Genomic DNA, 17325 nt, shown 5'->3' on the forward strand with positions numbered 1-17325 from the left:
CTAATCATTATATGAGTGGGCTATAAAAGGACTATAAGTAGTCTTACAGCCAGCATGTTGGCTATATTATTAGTCTTGCTCTAACACTAGATATAGTTTTCATAAACTTCACATCATCAAGAAACTAGTACTGGATACTATTCTTTCAATGCAAACATCACTATTTCATACTTCAATTTAATGCTACTTATCTCACATTATATCTTGGATGTGACGTACAAAACATGTCTCATGCAAGACATGATTCCGTTCTCTTTTCTCATTTATTCACTTGACACATTATTTTTCATCTTAGGTGGTAACTTATTTAATGTTATGGACACCATCCTAGTCATTGGGTCAGGAATGACCTAGCACATCATATTTAAGGGAGAGGGTGTTTGGTACAATGCACTAAACTTTAGTCCCTTGTCTCATCGAATGTTTGAACGTTTATTATAAACAATAAACATAGACTATTAATAAAATTCCACCATAATTTTGGACTAATTCCCAAGAATATATTAAGCCTAATTAATCCATGAATAGCCTATGTGATGCTACAATAAACATGTGCTAATTATAGATTAATTATGCTTAAAAATTTGTCACGCTAATTAGCTCTCATTTCTATAATTAATTTTATAATTAGTCTACGCTTAATATTTATAATATGTGTCAAATATCTGATATGACATGAAGCTAAAAAGTTTAGCCTCATCTAAACAACCCCTGAATAACACATGACAACCAAGAGCTAATTCGTTTAACTACTTTCGTCTTAAAATATTAAAAACTATTAAGCATATGGCATAATAAAGTATTTCAAATAGATTCGACAATCACCAATTTTCTTCATCTTTCTATCCCGTCACCTAATAAAATATCATACATATTAACTCCTAATTTTAGATGTCATATTACACTATTATTAGTGATGTTCTTCATATCTACCAAGAGTTAATTCGTTTAACTACTTTCGTCTTAAAATATTAAAAACTATTAAGCATATGGCATAATAAAGTATTTCAAATAGATTCGACAATCACCAATTTTCAACATCTTTCTATCCCGTCACCTAATAAAATATCATACATATTAACTCCTAATTTTAGATGTCATATTACACTATTATTAGTGATGTTCTTCATATCTACCACTATCTCATAACAACTTCTACCTCCGTCCCAGTATATATGGGATTTTAACTATTCACTTGTAACTTTTAACCATTCGACTTATTCAAAAATTTAGTACAAATATAAAAAATTATAAGTAATAATTAAAGTACTTTTAATAATAAAGAAAATGATAAACAAATAAATAATATTTTCAAAATGTTTGAATAAGACGAGTGGCCAAATATTATGAATAAAAAGTTAAAATCCCTTATAATGTGTGACGGATAATGTGTGACGGAGAGAGTACTTTAGACGTTGACATCACACCATTTTTAATGCCCTTATTATATGGGCTCATAAGTAATTTCTATTTCAACCTAGAAAATAAATTAAAAATAAATTACTGCTCCCTATTTCTCAAAAAATCTAGTAAAATTTTTGGAAGGTTGTAGTACAAAGTAATGATTAAGCTATTCTCGAGCAAACATAAACACGATATGTATTTTAATAGTGTAATATTTAAAAGATACACTAAAGTGATTATATTGAGATAAAAAAATTGAGGGGATGCAACACTGACTCATTTTATAAGTGTATGTACAATTTTATAAATGCATGCAAGTTAGCTATGGTTTTTTCATTAATACTATGAGATATACATTAATCTTATTTCCTTTTAATCTACCCACGCAATGTTATTGAATAAATACGAAGAGTCAACTCTAAACTGTTGTCAAGCATAATAATCATTTTTCTCTCTCATCACTTCTCTTTCATCCATATCATCTTATTTGCTCACGTGGCCACGGATAAAGTCAGCTAATAATTATTGTTGTACATGATCTAAACAGTACATAAAATATCCTCCACTAAAATAGAATTTTCCTCTTACAAAAATTTGGAAAAAATAACCGATCATATACTGTTTTTCCATCTTAACCTTACCAAATATTGGTAATGCCAAATTGGACACTTTCAAATTTTAGTAAGGTTGGTTCAGACAAAAGTGACATTCACTAAATGAAACCATATTAATCAACCTTATACAAATACAAATATGTTCTTTTAAGAAAAATAGCACAGATAGCACAAAGTTATATATAAAAAAATGCACGATACTATGGTCTCCTTTGAAAAGTGGAGGATAGGAATCCACGTTCATATTCATCGACTTCTATGGAATCCCATCTTGCGATCCCTACAAATAGTTACATTTGGTTGTTTTAATCAACAGGTGACGTACTAATATGTTTATCTACATTGGCTACCCTCTTCATCCCAAATAACTTTATATTTTGCACTTAGCCTAGCATACCAATATAAAAGGCCAATCCTCTTTATCCCAAAATAATTGTATTTGCACTTATCCTACGCATACCAATATGAAAACCAAAAGATCACACTACCCTGTATTTTATCATATATATCATAATACAATTACCATCCACTTTATCTAATTCTAAAGCATTTGTTTCCTATCTTTACAAACCCACTCAAACATGGAACTTATTTAGGGTTATTTAGGGTTGTCAAGAGAGTATAAAAGATATTCTCTAATCATGTCAACATGGTAAGTAACTCGAGAAAGGCATGCCGATTGATGGCCGCACAGACGAAAGCAGAAAAAAAGGCCATACACAGTTGATTCATCCATCAATAGAAATTCAAGCCAGACCATAGTTATGTTGACAGGAAATAGCTAGAGGACTGTGGAACTCCATAGTACAGTACCCCTAGACGTCCAGACACAGAGCCATCAAAGCAAGAAAGAATAAAGAGGACAATTGAAATCACATAAAAGATGGCCCAACAATGCAGACTAATTTTATTACAACCACCACGACAGTCTTTAGTCGTACTGACTCTAGGCGCAAAATACAAATCAGCAATAATCTGGTGCAGATATCCCGCTCTCTAAACACTTCTTATTCCTCGGCAAATCTGGAACCACATTCCAAACAACAGTCAAGAACTCTGGCACAATTACTCATAACAATGCATCGAAAACAAGCGGTGCTAGGCTGCTAGCTAGTTATACGATGATTGCATTTGCATCGCTTACCCCAATTCAGAGAGCTTGAGGTGGGCCTCGGCGTAATCCGCAAAAAAGGTGTCCTCATCCTTAAAAAAAAAGGCAACAATGTCTTGCATTAGAAGAAACCAACAACAATCCATTTCGATAATAAACTCTCTAGAAAGAGGAACTAAAGGGTGTACCGCGGCGTATTTCTCAACCAGTGGACGGAAGGCTGGGTCAGCCATGAGGGCTTTGTCGCTTGGCAGCTGAAGAAGGCCTTCCTTCTCACCGCTCACAAGCTCCCTGTTGAGACATTTTGGCTTTCATTTTGAGCAAGAAAGGAAACAAGGTGTGGCCATTTGTCAACAACCAAGATGCATCTTTTAAAAGAAGCAAGGATCACGCACGTGAAATAAGAGTTGTCAAAGATCAAAGGGTTGGATGTCCAGGCTCCCTCAAAGCCAGATCTCTCCTTGTGGCATCTTCCCTACAGAAGATAAGAGTGAAGCTGCGTAAGTAATTCTTCTAGATATAGGTAGAAAAATACAGTAGGCCAATTACACAAGGGGACCAACCAGGGTGTGGCCACCAGAAAGAGCAACTATGTCCTTGTCACTCAAACCCATCTGCGTGGAAAAGACCTGCCTGAGGTGGTCAGAACCTGGACCAACAGCCAAAAGACCATGACAGGTTAGTTATCTCGCATCCACAAATCAACACTCTAATTAAAGAACAAATCTAACATGTTGTCTTGATGCTCCATATCAGAAAGCTAAAAGAGAACACAAATATTAGTAACGTGTTTCGCACAACAGAGTAGGAAAATTTTAGTCTTATGTAGGTTCAGCAACTTAAGCATCAAAGGATTTTGGTACTAAACTTGCAACATCAACACATATCAAATGCTTATCCCGCAGATACAAAGTCAGGTCATAGATCTAGAAAATTGTCATCACCAATACATTGAGAAATGATACACAATGATATAATATTAACAACAATATGGGCCATGTTTGTAACTATAAAGGATTATGTATAATATTTACCTTGGGTTGCATCAGGAAGACGGCCTTCTGGAGGAGGCTCAGGCTTGTCCTACAAACAAAACAAATACATTTACATCATTAACATTCACAAGCAATGCTGAATAACACAGGGAAAGGAAACAACAGCTTACAAGACAAAAAAAAGAAACCGTCCTCCGGTGGTAATTTTTCATGGAACAAAAATTTACTCATGAAAAAAATGAGGACCCCTGATTCCAATTCACACTATAGAAGACTACACCCATGATGGAATATGATCCATACAAGTTTGACCTCCATCTTTTCACTTCTACTTATGTCCAAAATTTGAAAATTTCAACTTTAAAGGAGTTGATTTGGGGGGTGGGGGGGGGGGGGGTTCACGGAAGTCCTTGGTTTTTAGATCACTAAGAATATATATATAAAAGTTTTATTCACACATTATTTTTCGTTTGTAAATATATCGTTTGATTTTTTCCATAAAAAGGCAAACAATCACCCCCTTTGTGTTCGTGCATACAACATTAAACGTAGAAAAAAAACAACTGACAAGCTGCTTTTGTGCCGTAGCCAGAGCGTACAAGTATAGAATAATGACCCAAGATACTGTACTGTATTTTAGCCAAGAATATGAAGTGGCACACAATGATGTAGCATCCATAGAAATCATGCAAGCTGCAGATTATTTATAGCGTAATGTGCCACAGATGGATAATTGCACAGGACAAAATGCACGCAAGTACTCACTAGTTTTGAGGTAGGTAATGAGCTATCCTCACCTGCCTGCCGGGATGGAAGGGAACCTCAGGCCCGCCAGTCACCTCGACGGCCACAACGCCAGCAAGCTGTAATAATATCATTTTGGAGCAGGAGCGTGGTAAAACAATGAAATTAGGGCGTATTTCAATTTGTTTTTGATTAATTTATTTGTTTGCTGAAGGTGAATTGGAGTTGAAAGGTTGACCTGGTAGAAGTCGGCATAGGAGAGAAGGGGAAGTTGCTCCTTGATGGGTTCAAGCAGCCTGACGGCGATGTCGAGACCGGCGTTGGCGGCGTGCGCCTGCTCGGCGGGGTTCTTCATGGTGCCGAAGGGGCCGCCGGTCCTGGAGGAGACATCGAAAGTTCCAGCGGAGTGCCAGCTGCAAGCAAGCGGCGGGGGTGAGATGTGGAATGGAAAGCAGGGGGGGGTGGGGTGTATGAATCGAATCGAATCGAGGCTTACGCGAGGCGGAGCATGAGGGGGGCGCAGTTCTTCTCGGCGATGAGGCCGCGGAGCTTGCGCTTGGCCTTGGCGACGGCCGCCAGGTACTCCTCGCTCACCGTCGGGTAGCACTTGCCCATGGTGGGAATGGGATTTTCGATCCGGATTACCAATCAATCAATCAAGCCTCTCCTCTCCTCTCCTCTCCTCTTCTCTTCTACTACTATCTCTCTCATTTATTCATTTCTACTAGGAATAGTACACTAGCCCTGGCCGTTGGATCCGGGGTCGTGCGGCCCGCATGCGGGTAGGCGTTTCGGTCATTTTCACCGCCGTGTGAACGCAGCAGATTCCACGGAGCAGAGGGCGACGTGGCGGGAGAGGATTGGTTGCATTGACCGTCCTGGACGCTTGGAGTGATCCGGCTTGTCCGCGGCGCGGGTAGTGGACGAGCACTAGCACACTTGTGGGGTCCACTGCCTGCAGCGCATGCATCATCCCACTTTCTTTCTCCCGCACTGTTTTTTGTCTTATTTAAAAAATTAAAGTATTATTTATTTTATTTATTATTAAAACTAGTTTAAGTATTACTTATATATTTTTATATTTATCTTAAATTTTAAATAAGATGAATGGTTAAAAATTGTAAGTGAATAGTTAAAATCTCATATATATATATATATATATACTCTCTCGCGGGGGACGGAGGCAGTACTCCCTCTCGCAGAGAGTTTTTTTTTTTACGATTTCCCGCTCTTGTACAACTGTACAACAGTTCTAAATTCAGGCCTTGTTTCTAAAATGTTTTTTAAAAAAATCGCATCGAATTTTTGGACATCTAAATAAAACATAAAATTTATATGAACATTAAAACTAATTACACAATTATGAGAGAAATTGTGACACGAATTTTTTGAGCCTAATTATTACGTGATTAGCTATAAGTGCTACAGGCTAATGACACATTAATTAGGCTAAAAAGAATCGTCTCACGGTTTCTTGGCGAAATTTATAATTTATTTTGTAACTAGACTAATATGTCCGTATATCCGATGTGATGTTTTTTTAAAAAAAATTGTAAACTGAACAAGCTCCGTTCGTTCATAGATTATTTAAATATCTCAAAAAATAAGGAACGATTGAAGGTCAAATCTTAGCTGGAAATAAAACAGAAAAATAAATGAGAAATAATTGATTGCACAAATAATAACATAAATGTTATACTCTGCTATAATATTTAAAATCTAAAATTATTTATATTTTAAAATACTAACTGTCAATATTTCTCTAATTATTATTACATGTAAGACTTTCTAGCATTACTTAGATTCATATAAATATTATACCGCTAATGTAATTTATCAATAAATAAATTTAGGTATAGTCAATACGCCGTGCAATATCAAAGGGGGTAATACATTATTTTATCATACATTTTACTAATGTATTTATAGATATCGATGTACTACTCAGCAGGAACTTATCACCCCCATTGTTTAGCTTATAGTATAAACAACCAAACAACATATTTACGAAAAAAATTATGAATAAAAACTTTTATATACATATTCTCACCGATCTAAAAATAAATGCTAAAAATAAATTATAATTAAAAATCCAAAATCAACTCAAAATTTAAAATTTAATTAATAAAAACTTCTACTGCATTTTCCAATCTAAAATAAACACTGCAAAATAAATTATAATTAAAAATCCAAAATCAACTCTAGGGGCGAGGGTCACCCTATTAAATTTAAAATTAGTAGTAGATTTTAAGATTTTTTTCATATTTTTTTAGTATTTTCTTATATCCATAAGAACACGTATATAAAAATTTTATTCATAAATTACTTATCATTTATAAGTATTTCATTTGGCTTCTTACATGAAATTCAAACAACAACGTCCTGCTCTTTCCAATCAGTTTTATATGGTAAGATTTATTGTTTTGTTTATATTCATCCATTAATTGATATTATTTATATATATATACACTATATATATATATTTCATTTATGTATAAAGTTTATGAAAACCTATGGATAAGTTTATAACTAGTAATATTTTATCTATATGTAAAGTGTATGAATATTTATGTGGAAAGTCTATGAATGAAAATATTTTGTTTATGTATAATGTTTACCAACATAATTATTTTCATATATATAATAAAAAGTAGGAAGGTTGAAAATTTAAGATCATTTTGAAAAGAGAACTTAATCTAAATGTTGAGAAGCTTTTGATATCAAATGCTAGAAATTACCATTTTCTTTTTCTTATGATTTTTTGGAAATGCCTTTTTATTTTGTCAGGTAAATTAACAAAACCACAAATTACATCATCAAAATAATCACATGAAAAGTTACATCTATACACGCCTGAGCTTTTGAATTGGCTCTTACATGTACTCACACAATTATGTTTTGAAGTGTTCGTGGACTCTTGACGCGTGAACGCATGCGTACAAGGCTCGCATGTATTTTCTCTATTGTATTCTTGTATGTCTGCTACACACGTGGATTCGACTAATCCATCGACCTATCGGTTGGCATACAACAAAAATGAAATCATCTAAGTGGAAACTCAATTTACCTTTATTTTTTTAAAATCCAAATAAAAGTAGTTTTTGTGTTCTTTATCAATACAAATATCTTTTTAAATTTCTTTACACATTATCATTTTTTGTGTAGAAATATTTTTGTACTTTTTTTACACATTCGTTCTCAATTTTTTTTACTTTTTGTATTTTTTTTACATTTTCTCATTTTGTGTGTGTGTGTTTTTTTACACAATTTTCAATTTATTTTTTGTGTTTTTCTCTATACGTAACAATTTGTTAGAAACTTTACTTTTTTGTGTTTTCTTATACAAACACTATTTAGAAAATCAGAGGGAATAGAACTTACTGAAAATAGCATAACAACACTTCAAATCAATTATATCTATTACCGTCTAGACACGTGATTTATTTTCAAAAATCATTTTAATTTAGACAATTAAAATTATCTTGACCCGGTACAAATCACGAGCATTTTTTCTAATATATATATATTCATTAGCAACTAAGACAAAGTTAAAAGGTATTATTTTATGAAAATGATGGAGCATTACTTTTAAAGTACTTTCGTACTCTTATTTTGGAATGGACAAAGTAGCTGAGGTAAATACTGGGGCTGCGTTCGTTTCCTCATATAAGTTAACTTTTCCCTCATTTTTCACGTTCACGGTTCCCGAACGGCTAAACGGTGTATTTTTTAAAAAAGTTTCTATAGGAAAGTTATTTAAAAAATCATTAATCTATTTTATATTTTATAATAATTAATAATTAATTAATCATGTACTAATCTATTACTACGTTTTTTATTTTCATGTTTTTTATTTTCGCGCCTGCTAAGTTAACTTATCATTGCTCAAAACGAAAGCGGCGTACTACTAGACAACTACTCTATTATACTGGTTCCTTCCCTGAATGCAGATATTCTAATGCTTAAATTTTATCCTCAAAGCATTGCAAATGAAAACTAATTTGTCAATAAAACTTTTATACAAAGCAAATGCTAAAAAAAATAAAGTATAATAAAAATACATCAAATAAACTCTAAATTTAAAGTTAAAAAAATAAAATGTTGGCCTATAAGCATAAGCAAAATGACGAGACAAATATATTCTACACTATTAGTATTATTTATCACATCAATCATCTCCAATTCAATTTTATATCAATTTTACCCCAACCACCCTCCACTCCATATTTATAAGGGAGTAATACAAGGATACTCCTATAGTTTTTTCTTTACCTTATCATGAACTACACTTTTTCATTGGACAATCATCACCTTCGTCATCATCTAATCAAACAGGGGTGATAGCCAAACGAACATATTTACAAACAAAAAATACTTTATATATAAAACTTTGATAAACATCATCTTAACTATCTAAAAGTTATGACTAAAAAATACACTTTGGCAAAAAAAACCTAAAAGTCACTCTAAATATAAAGATGAAAAAGATGAAAATTTGAATTTTGGCTTATTAAGAAAAAGCGAAAAAAAATGGGATGATATGGTATTACATGGTACCTGCCAGCAAAGCACTTCCTACGCACCCATTTAGCTAGGTCACCTCAAGCAGACAGCCCATCTGCGTTAGATGACAACGCTGTCCCAAAATTTGACTCAAAAGTACTCGCTCAATTCAAAATATAAATTATATTTCGCTTTAGAGCATATCATTTATATGATTAAAAAAGCATAATCGTAAGAAATATAATAACATTAATTTTTGGTCATAAAAATTTTACGAAAATCATTAATATTATCCTAATAAAAAGACAAAATACGTCCTGTATATTTTAAGAGAGGGTGTATTACTATTACTCTATTAATCCCCTAATCATTTGCAAAAGTGACATAGTGACATGTCAAAGATAAGACATATGAGTATATGTCCAGTAAAACTGATGCTTACCTTTTTCTTTACCCCTTGGTAAGTGGTGTTACGGCCTCTTAAGATTATGCACAACGCCATGGCACTAACTAATTGCATTCTAGACTGGGAAATGATGTGATGGAAGATTTACGCATTTACAAGGCTACCACTGAAAATCCAAGATAGAACGTGTCAGCTCCAGAAAGGACTCAATTCCCACAACAGAACCCTCTACATTTGCTCCTGAACAATGTTATAAACAGATATCAGGATCTCCACACTAATCAAAATTATGATAAGCCATTCCAGAAAATCAGACTTCCTGTTCTGAAGGATCTCTTGAAGAAACCGAATGTTGTGCTGCAGGTTTAAAGTATTGCAAATAACATAAGATCAAGAGGCATACATTTGAAATCAAACGACGAGTCTAAATGTCAAAGCATCATACATTAGGAGTACATCACAAAATGAGTCTTACCTCAACAAACTTCAACTTAAAATCAAGGTTCCCAAATCTTTGGGTCAACTCATATTCATCTCGAAGGTACTCCCAGATCTGAGCATAGTTTGCATTCTTCCAAGCAATGTCTGACCTGGAATTGACAAAGTTCCACAGTATGTGCAGATTGATAAATCATTAAATCTTTCTGAAGAACTGTACGACATATATAGCAATAACAAAAGATTAAATGCAGAAAGTCAAAAGATTGATCTAATGCAGGTGAGATAGTGCTGGATAAAAGTAACAAGACTGAACCAGCAATCCTGTTAAAGCAATACAGTTCAGTGCTCACACACCAATGACCAGACAACAGACCTAATTCCAGTGGACAACAAATACTATGTTTCGCATGATTCTGGCATCCTGCTTATAGGAGCTTTGCACCCCAAATAATAGCACTCTAGACCAGTTTCATGAACACAAAATATAGTCATATAGATGTCTCAACATTGCATGAATTAAATACTACTCTAATCTAGCAGGACAAGACAAATACATGCACTAAATATAAGCAATGGTATAAGTAACAGAGCCAAACAGCATGCAAAAAAAGCACTTAATACAGGAATGGAACAAGGAGAACTATTAAATACATAGTTCTCAGTATGTGATTTACCCACCTTTCAAAAAGCCCAAGCTTGAGAATAACATCTGCCAGGTTAGAGTTAGCCTTTCCTACCAATTGGAAAAGCTTTTTCCTTTCCATAGTGAAGGTACCAGTCTTTTCCATTCCACGATTTATATCCGTGAACTCAGCTACCATTCCATCCACCTGACCATGAAGATTATTAAATACATATTTCCAGATTTCCTAACCATACATGTGAAATTAAATTGTACATACTTGACGGATATAATAGTCAAGGGCGATACTCTGACCAAGGACACTTCCAATTGTACGAATACCGTCGATACTTAGGTCCCTAAGTATGATGAAGTCAAGTCCACCCTGCATCCATGTCTCCAAGGTAGGCTTCTCAACAACAGCATAATCTGGAGTTGAAGGTTTCAAGTTTTTATATCCAAAATAAATTCCCAATGGAACAGGATACTACAATAGTAGCCACAGCGGTAAGACGCACAAAGTAGTGAGCACGCATATAACATATATAGGTTTATTGTGGCCCTTTTGGCTGCACAGCTAGTTCTGCCCAGCCTAGCTAGGCCAACATGGCATATTTAGGTTATATTTGGTTCCCTGAGTCCTTAGTTTGAAAGTTAAAGTATATTTTCAGCTGTGAATAATCCCTTCTCCAAATATTTCAGTCATTTTTTAGTTGAAACCATTCAAATCAATCACATTCTGCCTTGTAATAAACAAGACAATGGAATCAAGCCAGGATGTGAATTAAGAAAGCAACACCTTGGAGTGTATGAACCAATAATAGCTAAAAGGTATCTCTAAGTTATACTCCTCCGTTTCACAATGCAAGACTTTCTAACCTTGCTTAGATTAATGAATGCTAATGCATATGGACATATATACAAAACATACATTGATCAATGGATGAATCAAAGCAAGGCTAAACAAGTCTTGCAATATGAAACAGATGAAGTAACTTACATAAGCTTGTTTTCCAGCTGTTGATCAATTGAAACAATTTGATTTTTTTTAAGCATAGCCTTCCATGGAGGCTTGTTTCAGCATTGGATATGCTCTACTCAACATCATATCACCATCTCACATGGACTAGGAGAACATCAAATATCCATTTACTAACTTCTCATTAATCATCAAGACAGCATTGACAGGAGGGGGAATAAAGATAAATATTGAGGGTTTACCATCTTTTCTCATATCTGGAAGTAACCCTGATGCATGCTTCTCAACAATTTTAAGGTATCCATCCGCTTCATGATCAGAAACATTAAACAGCACAATGGACCCGTATTGGAAAACCACCATATAGTGGCAATGACTTTCATCTATGATACCAGCCTTAAAACCCTGGAAAGACATACATGCAAGAAAAAGTGCAATCATGCTCATATAACCACAACAAGCCAGAACTGTAATCATTTGTAAGTAGTCTAGCATGGTTTATAAAAGAAACAAAAAAAATCAATCAATTCATTAGGCAAAAGAAAAACAGAGTTGCACGGGCCCTTGAGCCTTGAACATATATTTCCATCGCATTCAGCCTATATATATCACATGAAGGCAGCATGAGACGTATCATTATTTATGTTACTACCAGGCACTAGACTGAAGAAAATATCTTCAATGAACTAACCACAACCTATGGTAATACGGTATATTGATATTACAAGTGAACATTGCATTAACTGAAAATACGGAGGTTATGGCCCGTCAATTCTGAATTGTAAGCAAATTCAACCAGCAGCACAGCAGCGACAGTGGAGTATTCCAGCAGGTTATGCACCGAGCATGGAATTGCAATAGATAATAAATAATACCCCTACACATATATAATGAAGTAGTAGATGGTGCGATTGGAGGACTAACCTCTGGGTCTCCCTTGACATCGTAGTACCTGAGGACGACATAGTTGGTAGCACGCGAAGTGGGTGGAATTACATTGAAGGAATTCTGGGACTGGAGGCTCTTGAGGTTGATGCTGCAGCGAGAGACAGGAGATTATACATAGTATCGAGAGGAAGAGGAGGAGGAGGAGAGAAAGAAGGTACCTGGTGCAGGGGAAGTATGCCTTGACGGGAACGAGGCGACTCTTGTCCTCTTGCGTTGCCTCGAGAATGTGCTCGTGGTAGTAGGCGTCGTCTTCGGAGGCGAGCTCATCAGGGGGTGGAGGCGGCAAGGGTGCGGGCGGGGGGTCGAGGTCCCTCCCGGCGGCCGAGGAGACGGAGGCGAAGGTGCGGAGGAGGAGCGGGGGGCGGCGGGGAGGGAGAGGGAGAGGGAGAGGGGAGCGGGCTAGGGTTCCGAGGGTTCTGGAAGGGGCGGGGGCGGGGGCGTGGGCGTGGAGGAGGAGGTGGAGGCTCTTATGGAAGGTTCGGATCCTACACAGCTCCATCGATCTCTCTCTCGCGCACACACAATGCCCCACAACATCTCACATTTTATGGGTTGGGTTTGGTTTGGTTTGGTTTGGTTGCGCTGTGTGTATGGATGGAATGGATGCGACAAGAAGAAGAGGAGGAGGATGAGGGGATTCTCTTCTAGCTTGGGGCTCACGCTGCTCCTATCCAAGTCGGCCCATGGGCCACTTGTCTCTTCCATACCTTGCCAAATATTTTTTATGTTGTAATCGTCTCCTATCCTAACTACACCTCGTAGCACGTACTCACTCCGTTCCAAAAAACGAATTCTTCGGTTTTCGTGTCCAACGTATGGCCATCCGTCTTATTTAAAAAATTTTTAGAAAATTAGAAAAAAATTAGTCATACGTAAAGTACTATTCATTATTTATCATCTAATAAAAACAAAAATATCAATCACAAAAATTTTTGAATAAGACGAAAAGTCAAAAATTAAAGGTAAAAAGTGAAAATTTGGTTTATTTTGGGACGGAGAGAGTAGTATCTTTTATCTTATTAAGAGGTCCATATGGTCAGGTGATCTAAGGGGGTGTTTGGGATAAAGGGTTAAACTTTAGCCCCTTGTCCCATCGAATGTTTGGACATTTATTATAAATAGTAAATGTTGACTATTAATAAAACTCATCCATAATCTTAGACTAATTCACGAGACGAATCTATTGAGCCTAATTAATTCATGATTAGCCTATATGATGCTACAGTAAACATGCTCTAATCATTGATTAATTAGGCTTAAAGAATTCGTCTCACGGATTAGCTCTCATTTATGGAATTAGTTTTTTATTAGTCTATGTTTAATACTTCAAATTAGTGTCCAAACATCCGATGCGACATGGGGCTAAAAAGTTTAGCCCCATCTAAACAACCCCTAATTGCGAGACCGAAACATTTTCCTTAATCAATACAACTTGGGGATTTCCCTTGCGCGGTTTTCCGCAAACCAAGAGTTGTTTAGATTCGTATGAATACTATTGCCTAGATTTATATGTATGCTAATGAATCTATTCGCATGTATAAAAAATATATATATTGATACATGGATGAATTTAGACGAACAAAAAGTTTTATAATATAAAACAGATATAGTAGATTTTATATACAATTATTAAATCCCACTTCTATGATATATGATATAGGCCGAACTGAGATGAGATTGTCTGCAGTACCGCACCTGCAGTATTGCAGACTAACATGTGGGCCCTATGGCATGTGGGGCCCACCTGTCAGTCTGCAGTACTGCAGAGGATATGCGCCCGATATACGCCGAGTTTGGCAAGCAGGGATAAGTTATCTTATACTTATCGTTTTTCGCGTGCATGTTTTCTAAACTACTAAACGGTGTATTTTTTTAATAATTTTCTATAGGAAAGTTGTTTTTAAAAAATAATATTAACCTATTATATATTTTTTAATAATAATTAATTAATTAATCATGCACTAATCTATTACTATATTCTTCGCGCCGGATAACTAACCCACCCTCACCCTCCTACCGAAGCCATAATTATATTTTTAATACAACTATATCGATCAAAATGTATCATTATAATATGGACCGGCAATAGGATTAATATATTTTTTTCTTTTGATTAGATTATTAATGTGGTAAATTCTAACTCTAGATTGAATGCTTTCGGGTACCTTTTATAATATACTCTCTCTATTTCATATTATAAGACTCTCAGGCAGGGAAAGCTATGCGATACCTGGGGGTTCCTAGGCACCCGGTTCAAAAAATTTTAAGTAGAATTTATCTATTTTCAGCATGTATGCACCATCTCAATCTAGATTTAGGCACAGTAACATAAATCTGATTCAAAGCACTAAAAATAAGTGTGTGTGGCATCCCTTATATTTTGTTCCAGCTCCGCCCCTGCTTTCATGGTTTGTCTATATTCATCCATATAGCAATGTATATGTTTTGTATATATGTTTAGATTTATTAACACATATAAATTTAAACAATTCCAGAAAGTTTTATAATATAGAACGGAAGGAATAATAGATAAATATGCTGTGAAGTGCATCAGGCTGAACAGGAGCTAAGCCTTGGCGTGTTCAAATGCTTGCCCAACGACAACAGACCTGCTTCGCTGAAGCACAAGGCGTGGGGGCTAGGGATGGTAATGAATCCAACTATTGCCTACAAAAATTTAAGGGTCAGGTTTAAAATAGATTGAAAATAAAATTGTATAGAGTTTTGAGTTAAATTTTTTTTAAGAATTAAATAGGGTTGTGAAAAAATCCACGAGTTTTGGTCCATTCCCACCCATAATGGGGCAGGTATCCTCTCATCCAAGATAAAACCACCTCTAATAGATATCTATAAGATGTACTATATAATTTTTTAATAGAAGAGAGATAAAAACTATCTTAACCAAAAGATAGTATCTTGCACATATTTTAGTGTCAAGTGAGAATGAACTGTAGAGTCATTTGTACTATGAGTTATTTATTAAGAGCTAAACCATTAAAGAACTTGTCTTTTATAATGCTTAGAGATAGTATTTATCTCGTTTTAGGTGACCTAAGGTTATAGCGTGTGCTCAAACATGCATGCTAGGAAAAAGGCTTATGTCATTACTGTGAGTTCCCACTTGGACTGGTAGTCAGCCTTTCATAAGATTCTATTCATTGTATGCCTCCTTGCTACTTTCTTCCTATCTAGCCTTGTGTTTTACCGTCAGCTTTGTGCATCAAAAACCAATTAATGTGTCTAGTTGTCATGATTACACAACAGTGGGCAACCATAAAAGTGTGACGATAAAGTACTTTGCCTAGACGTTGGCAAGAGTTTAACCGCTGAGATGATCTCAAGGATCTACTAGGTAATAACTAGCAGTATATATGACATCTTAAACGACTATATTATCTTTAGCCTTACAAGCTACTGATATCATGTGAGTAAAATAAGACAGTCTCTACAGAGGTAATATTAAATCATTCAGGTGTGTCGTACTCCTAGACTTCTCAATTGTGTCATGGGTAGTTTGGATGGTATAAGTAGTTTTATAAATTAAAATTTAAAGTTTTACTTTTGATAATATGATGTTTCCATTCTTTTGGTTACATTTATGGTATTTACTCTTTTAAATATTTTATCTAACTATATATCTTGCCGAGTACGAAGGTACTCACTCTTGCATAAATTTTGATATATACATGAACAATATTTTGATGAGGCCCCACAAGATGATCGAGATTTTCTACGGTGAAGAGTTTTACTAGTCTTAGCCTAACCCAAGCTTTTACTGTGGAGTCATTTGAAAATTAGTCCTGGGTTGTATATAAATAAAGTCATACGGACTTTGTATCTCAAAAACCTTTTTGAGGATGTAATAAAACACTTCTGTAAATTAACTAAGGCTTGTTCTGAATATCGTTCTGGGCATGATCAAAATCTTGGACGATCACAGATGAATTTTCAAGGCTCTAGTTTTTAACTAGAAGTCCCCACGGTATCACTATAAAATAGGAAAATTTGCTACAAGACATCCAGACTCCACAAAATTACCTAGAGGACAATGTTAAAAGTCAAATTTTCGAGGAAAGACACTCCAAAAACTGAAAATTAGCTGTAGGACACTATGCACATGTCATTGGGGTGCTCTATCTTACCTCTCTAGAGATAAGAGAACTACGACAAATCCTAGCCACTCAATTTTGATAGTTTATTTTTCTCAAAATATTTTCCTTTCTGTCATAGATCCATTAACCAACAAAGGAGAGTACCAATGTACATTGTTCTTATGCATGCAGGATGCATGCAATCCAAGAAGAATATATAACGCACATGTAATCAATTAATTAATAACCAAATTGTTTCTTTTCTGTTTAAACTAAACATGAAACACATATAATTCAAAATAAATATTGTGCATCAATTATATTTTGATTATTAATTGAAACAATAAATATATATTCAGCTCATATTGGGTACTCATTGTACCCTGACAGACAGGCACAGTAGTGAGAGCTGAGAGAAAAGGACACAGAACAATGGGAAATGCAATAAATAAATAAACAAAGAAATA

The 17325-nt window shown here is 35.1% G+C and overlaps 2 protein-coding genes across 2 annotated transcripts; both read right to left on the reverse strand.

The window, feature by feature from the left end:
• Positions 1-2718: 2718 nt before the first annotated feature.
• LOC102702954 (L-ascorbate peroxidase 2, cytosolic) lies at positions 2719-5570 on the reverse strand. Its single transcript, XM_006658116.3, has 9 exons — positions 5365-5570; positions 5107-5281; positions 4922-4987; positions 4164-4212; positions 3693-3778; positions 3525-3604; positions 3318-3420; positions 3163-3221; positions 2719-3041 (listed from the first exon to the last, which is right to left on the reverse strand). Exons 1-9 carry the CDS (start codon positions 5481-5483, stop codon positions 3026-3028), a joined length of 753 nt encoding a protein of 250 aa, XP_006658179.1. The 5' UTR covers positions 5484-5570; the 3' UTR covers positions 2719-3025.
• A 4287-nt stretch (positions 5571-9857) lies between these two features.
• On the reverse strand, positions 9858-13341 carry LOC102703229 (protein RETARDED ROOT GROWTH-LIKE-like). The gene is made up of 7 exons (XM_006658117.3): positions 12926-13341; positions 12744-12855; positions 12062-12224; positions 11121-11269; positions 10897-11048; positions 10253-10367; positions 9858-10134 (listed from the first exon to the last, which is right to left on the reverse strand). Exons 1-7 carry the CDS (start codon positions 13264-13266, stop codon positions 10006-10008), a joined length of 1161 nt encoding a protein of 386 aa, XP_006658180.3. The 5' UTR covers positions 13267-13341; the 3' UTR covers positions 9858-10005.
• Positions 13342-17325: the final 3984 nt, after the last annotated feature.

Source organism: Oryza brachyantha, chromosome 7, assembly GCF_000231095.2.
Source record: "Oryza brachyantha chromosome 7, ObraRS2, whole genome shotgun sequence".
Lineage (NCBI taxonomy): Eukaryota > Viridiplantae > Streptophyta > Magnoliopsida > Poales > Poaceae > Oryza > Oryza brachyantha.

Bases quoted from the DNA above. Each gene is read 5' to 3' on its own strand.
- LOC102702954 (XM_006658116.3), bottom strand. From the start codon at position 5,483: ATGGGCAAGTGCTACCCGACGGTGAGCGAGGAGTACCTGGCGGCCGTC. The intron at 5,282-5,364 runs GTAAGCCTCGAT...GCTTGCTTGCAG, and splicing joins CCCCTCATGCTCCGCCTCGC to CTGGCACTCCGCTGGAACTT. The intron at 3,605-3,692 runs GTTGGTCCCCTT...TATCTTCTGTAG, and splicing joins TTTCTGGTGGCCACACCCTG to GGAAGATGCCACAAGGAGAG.
- LOC102703229 (XM_006658117.3), bottom strand. From the start codon at position 13,266: ATGGAGCTGTGTAGGATCCGAACCTTCCATAAGAGCCTCCACCTCCTC. The intron at 12,856-12,925 runs GTACCTTCTTTC...CTCTCGCTGCAG, and splicing joins GCATACTTCCCCTGCACCAG to CATCAACCTCAAGAGCCTCC. The intron at 11,270-12,061 runs GTAAACCCTCAA...CTTCAACTCCAG, and splicing joins TCCAGATATGAGAAAAGATG to ATTATGCTGTTGTTGAGAAG.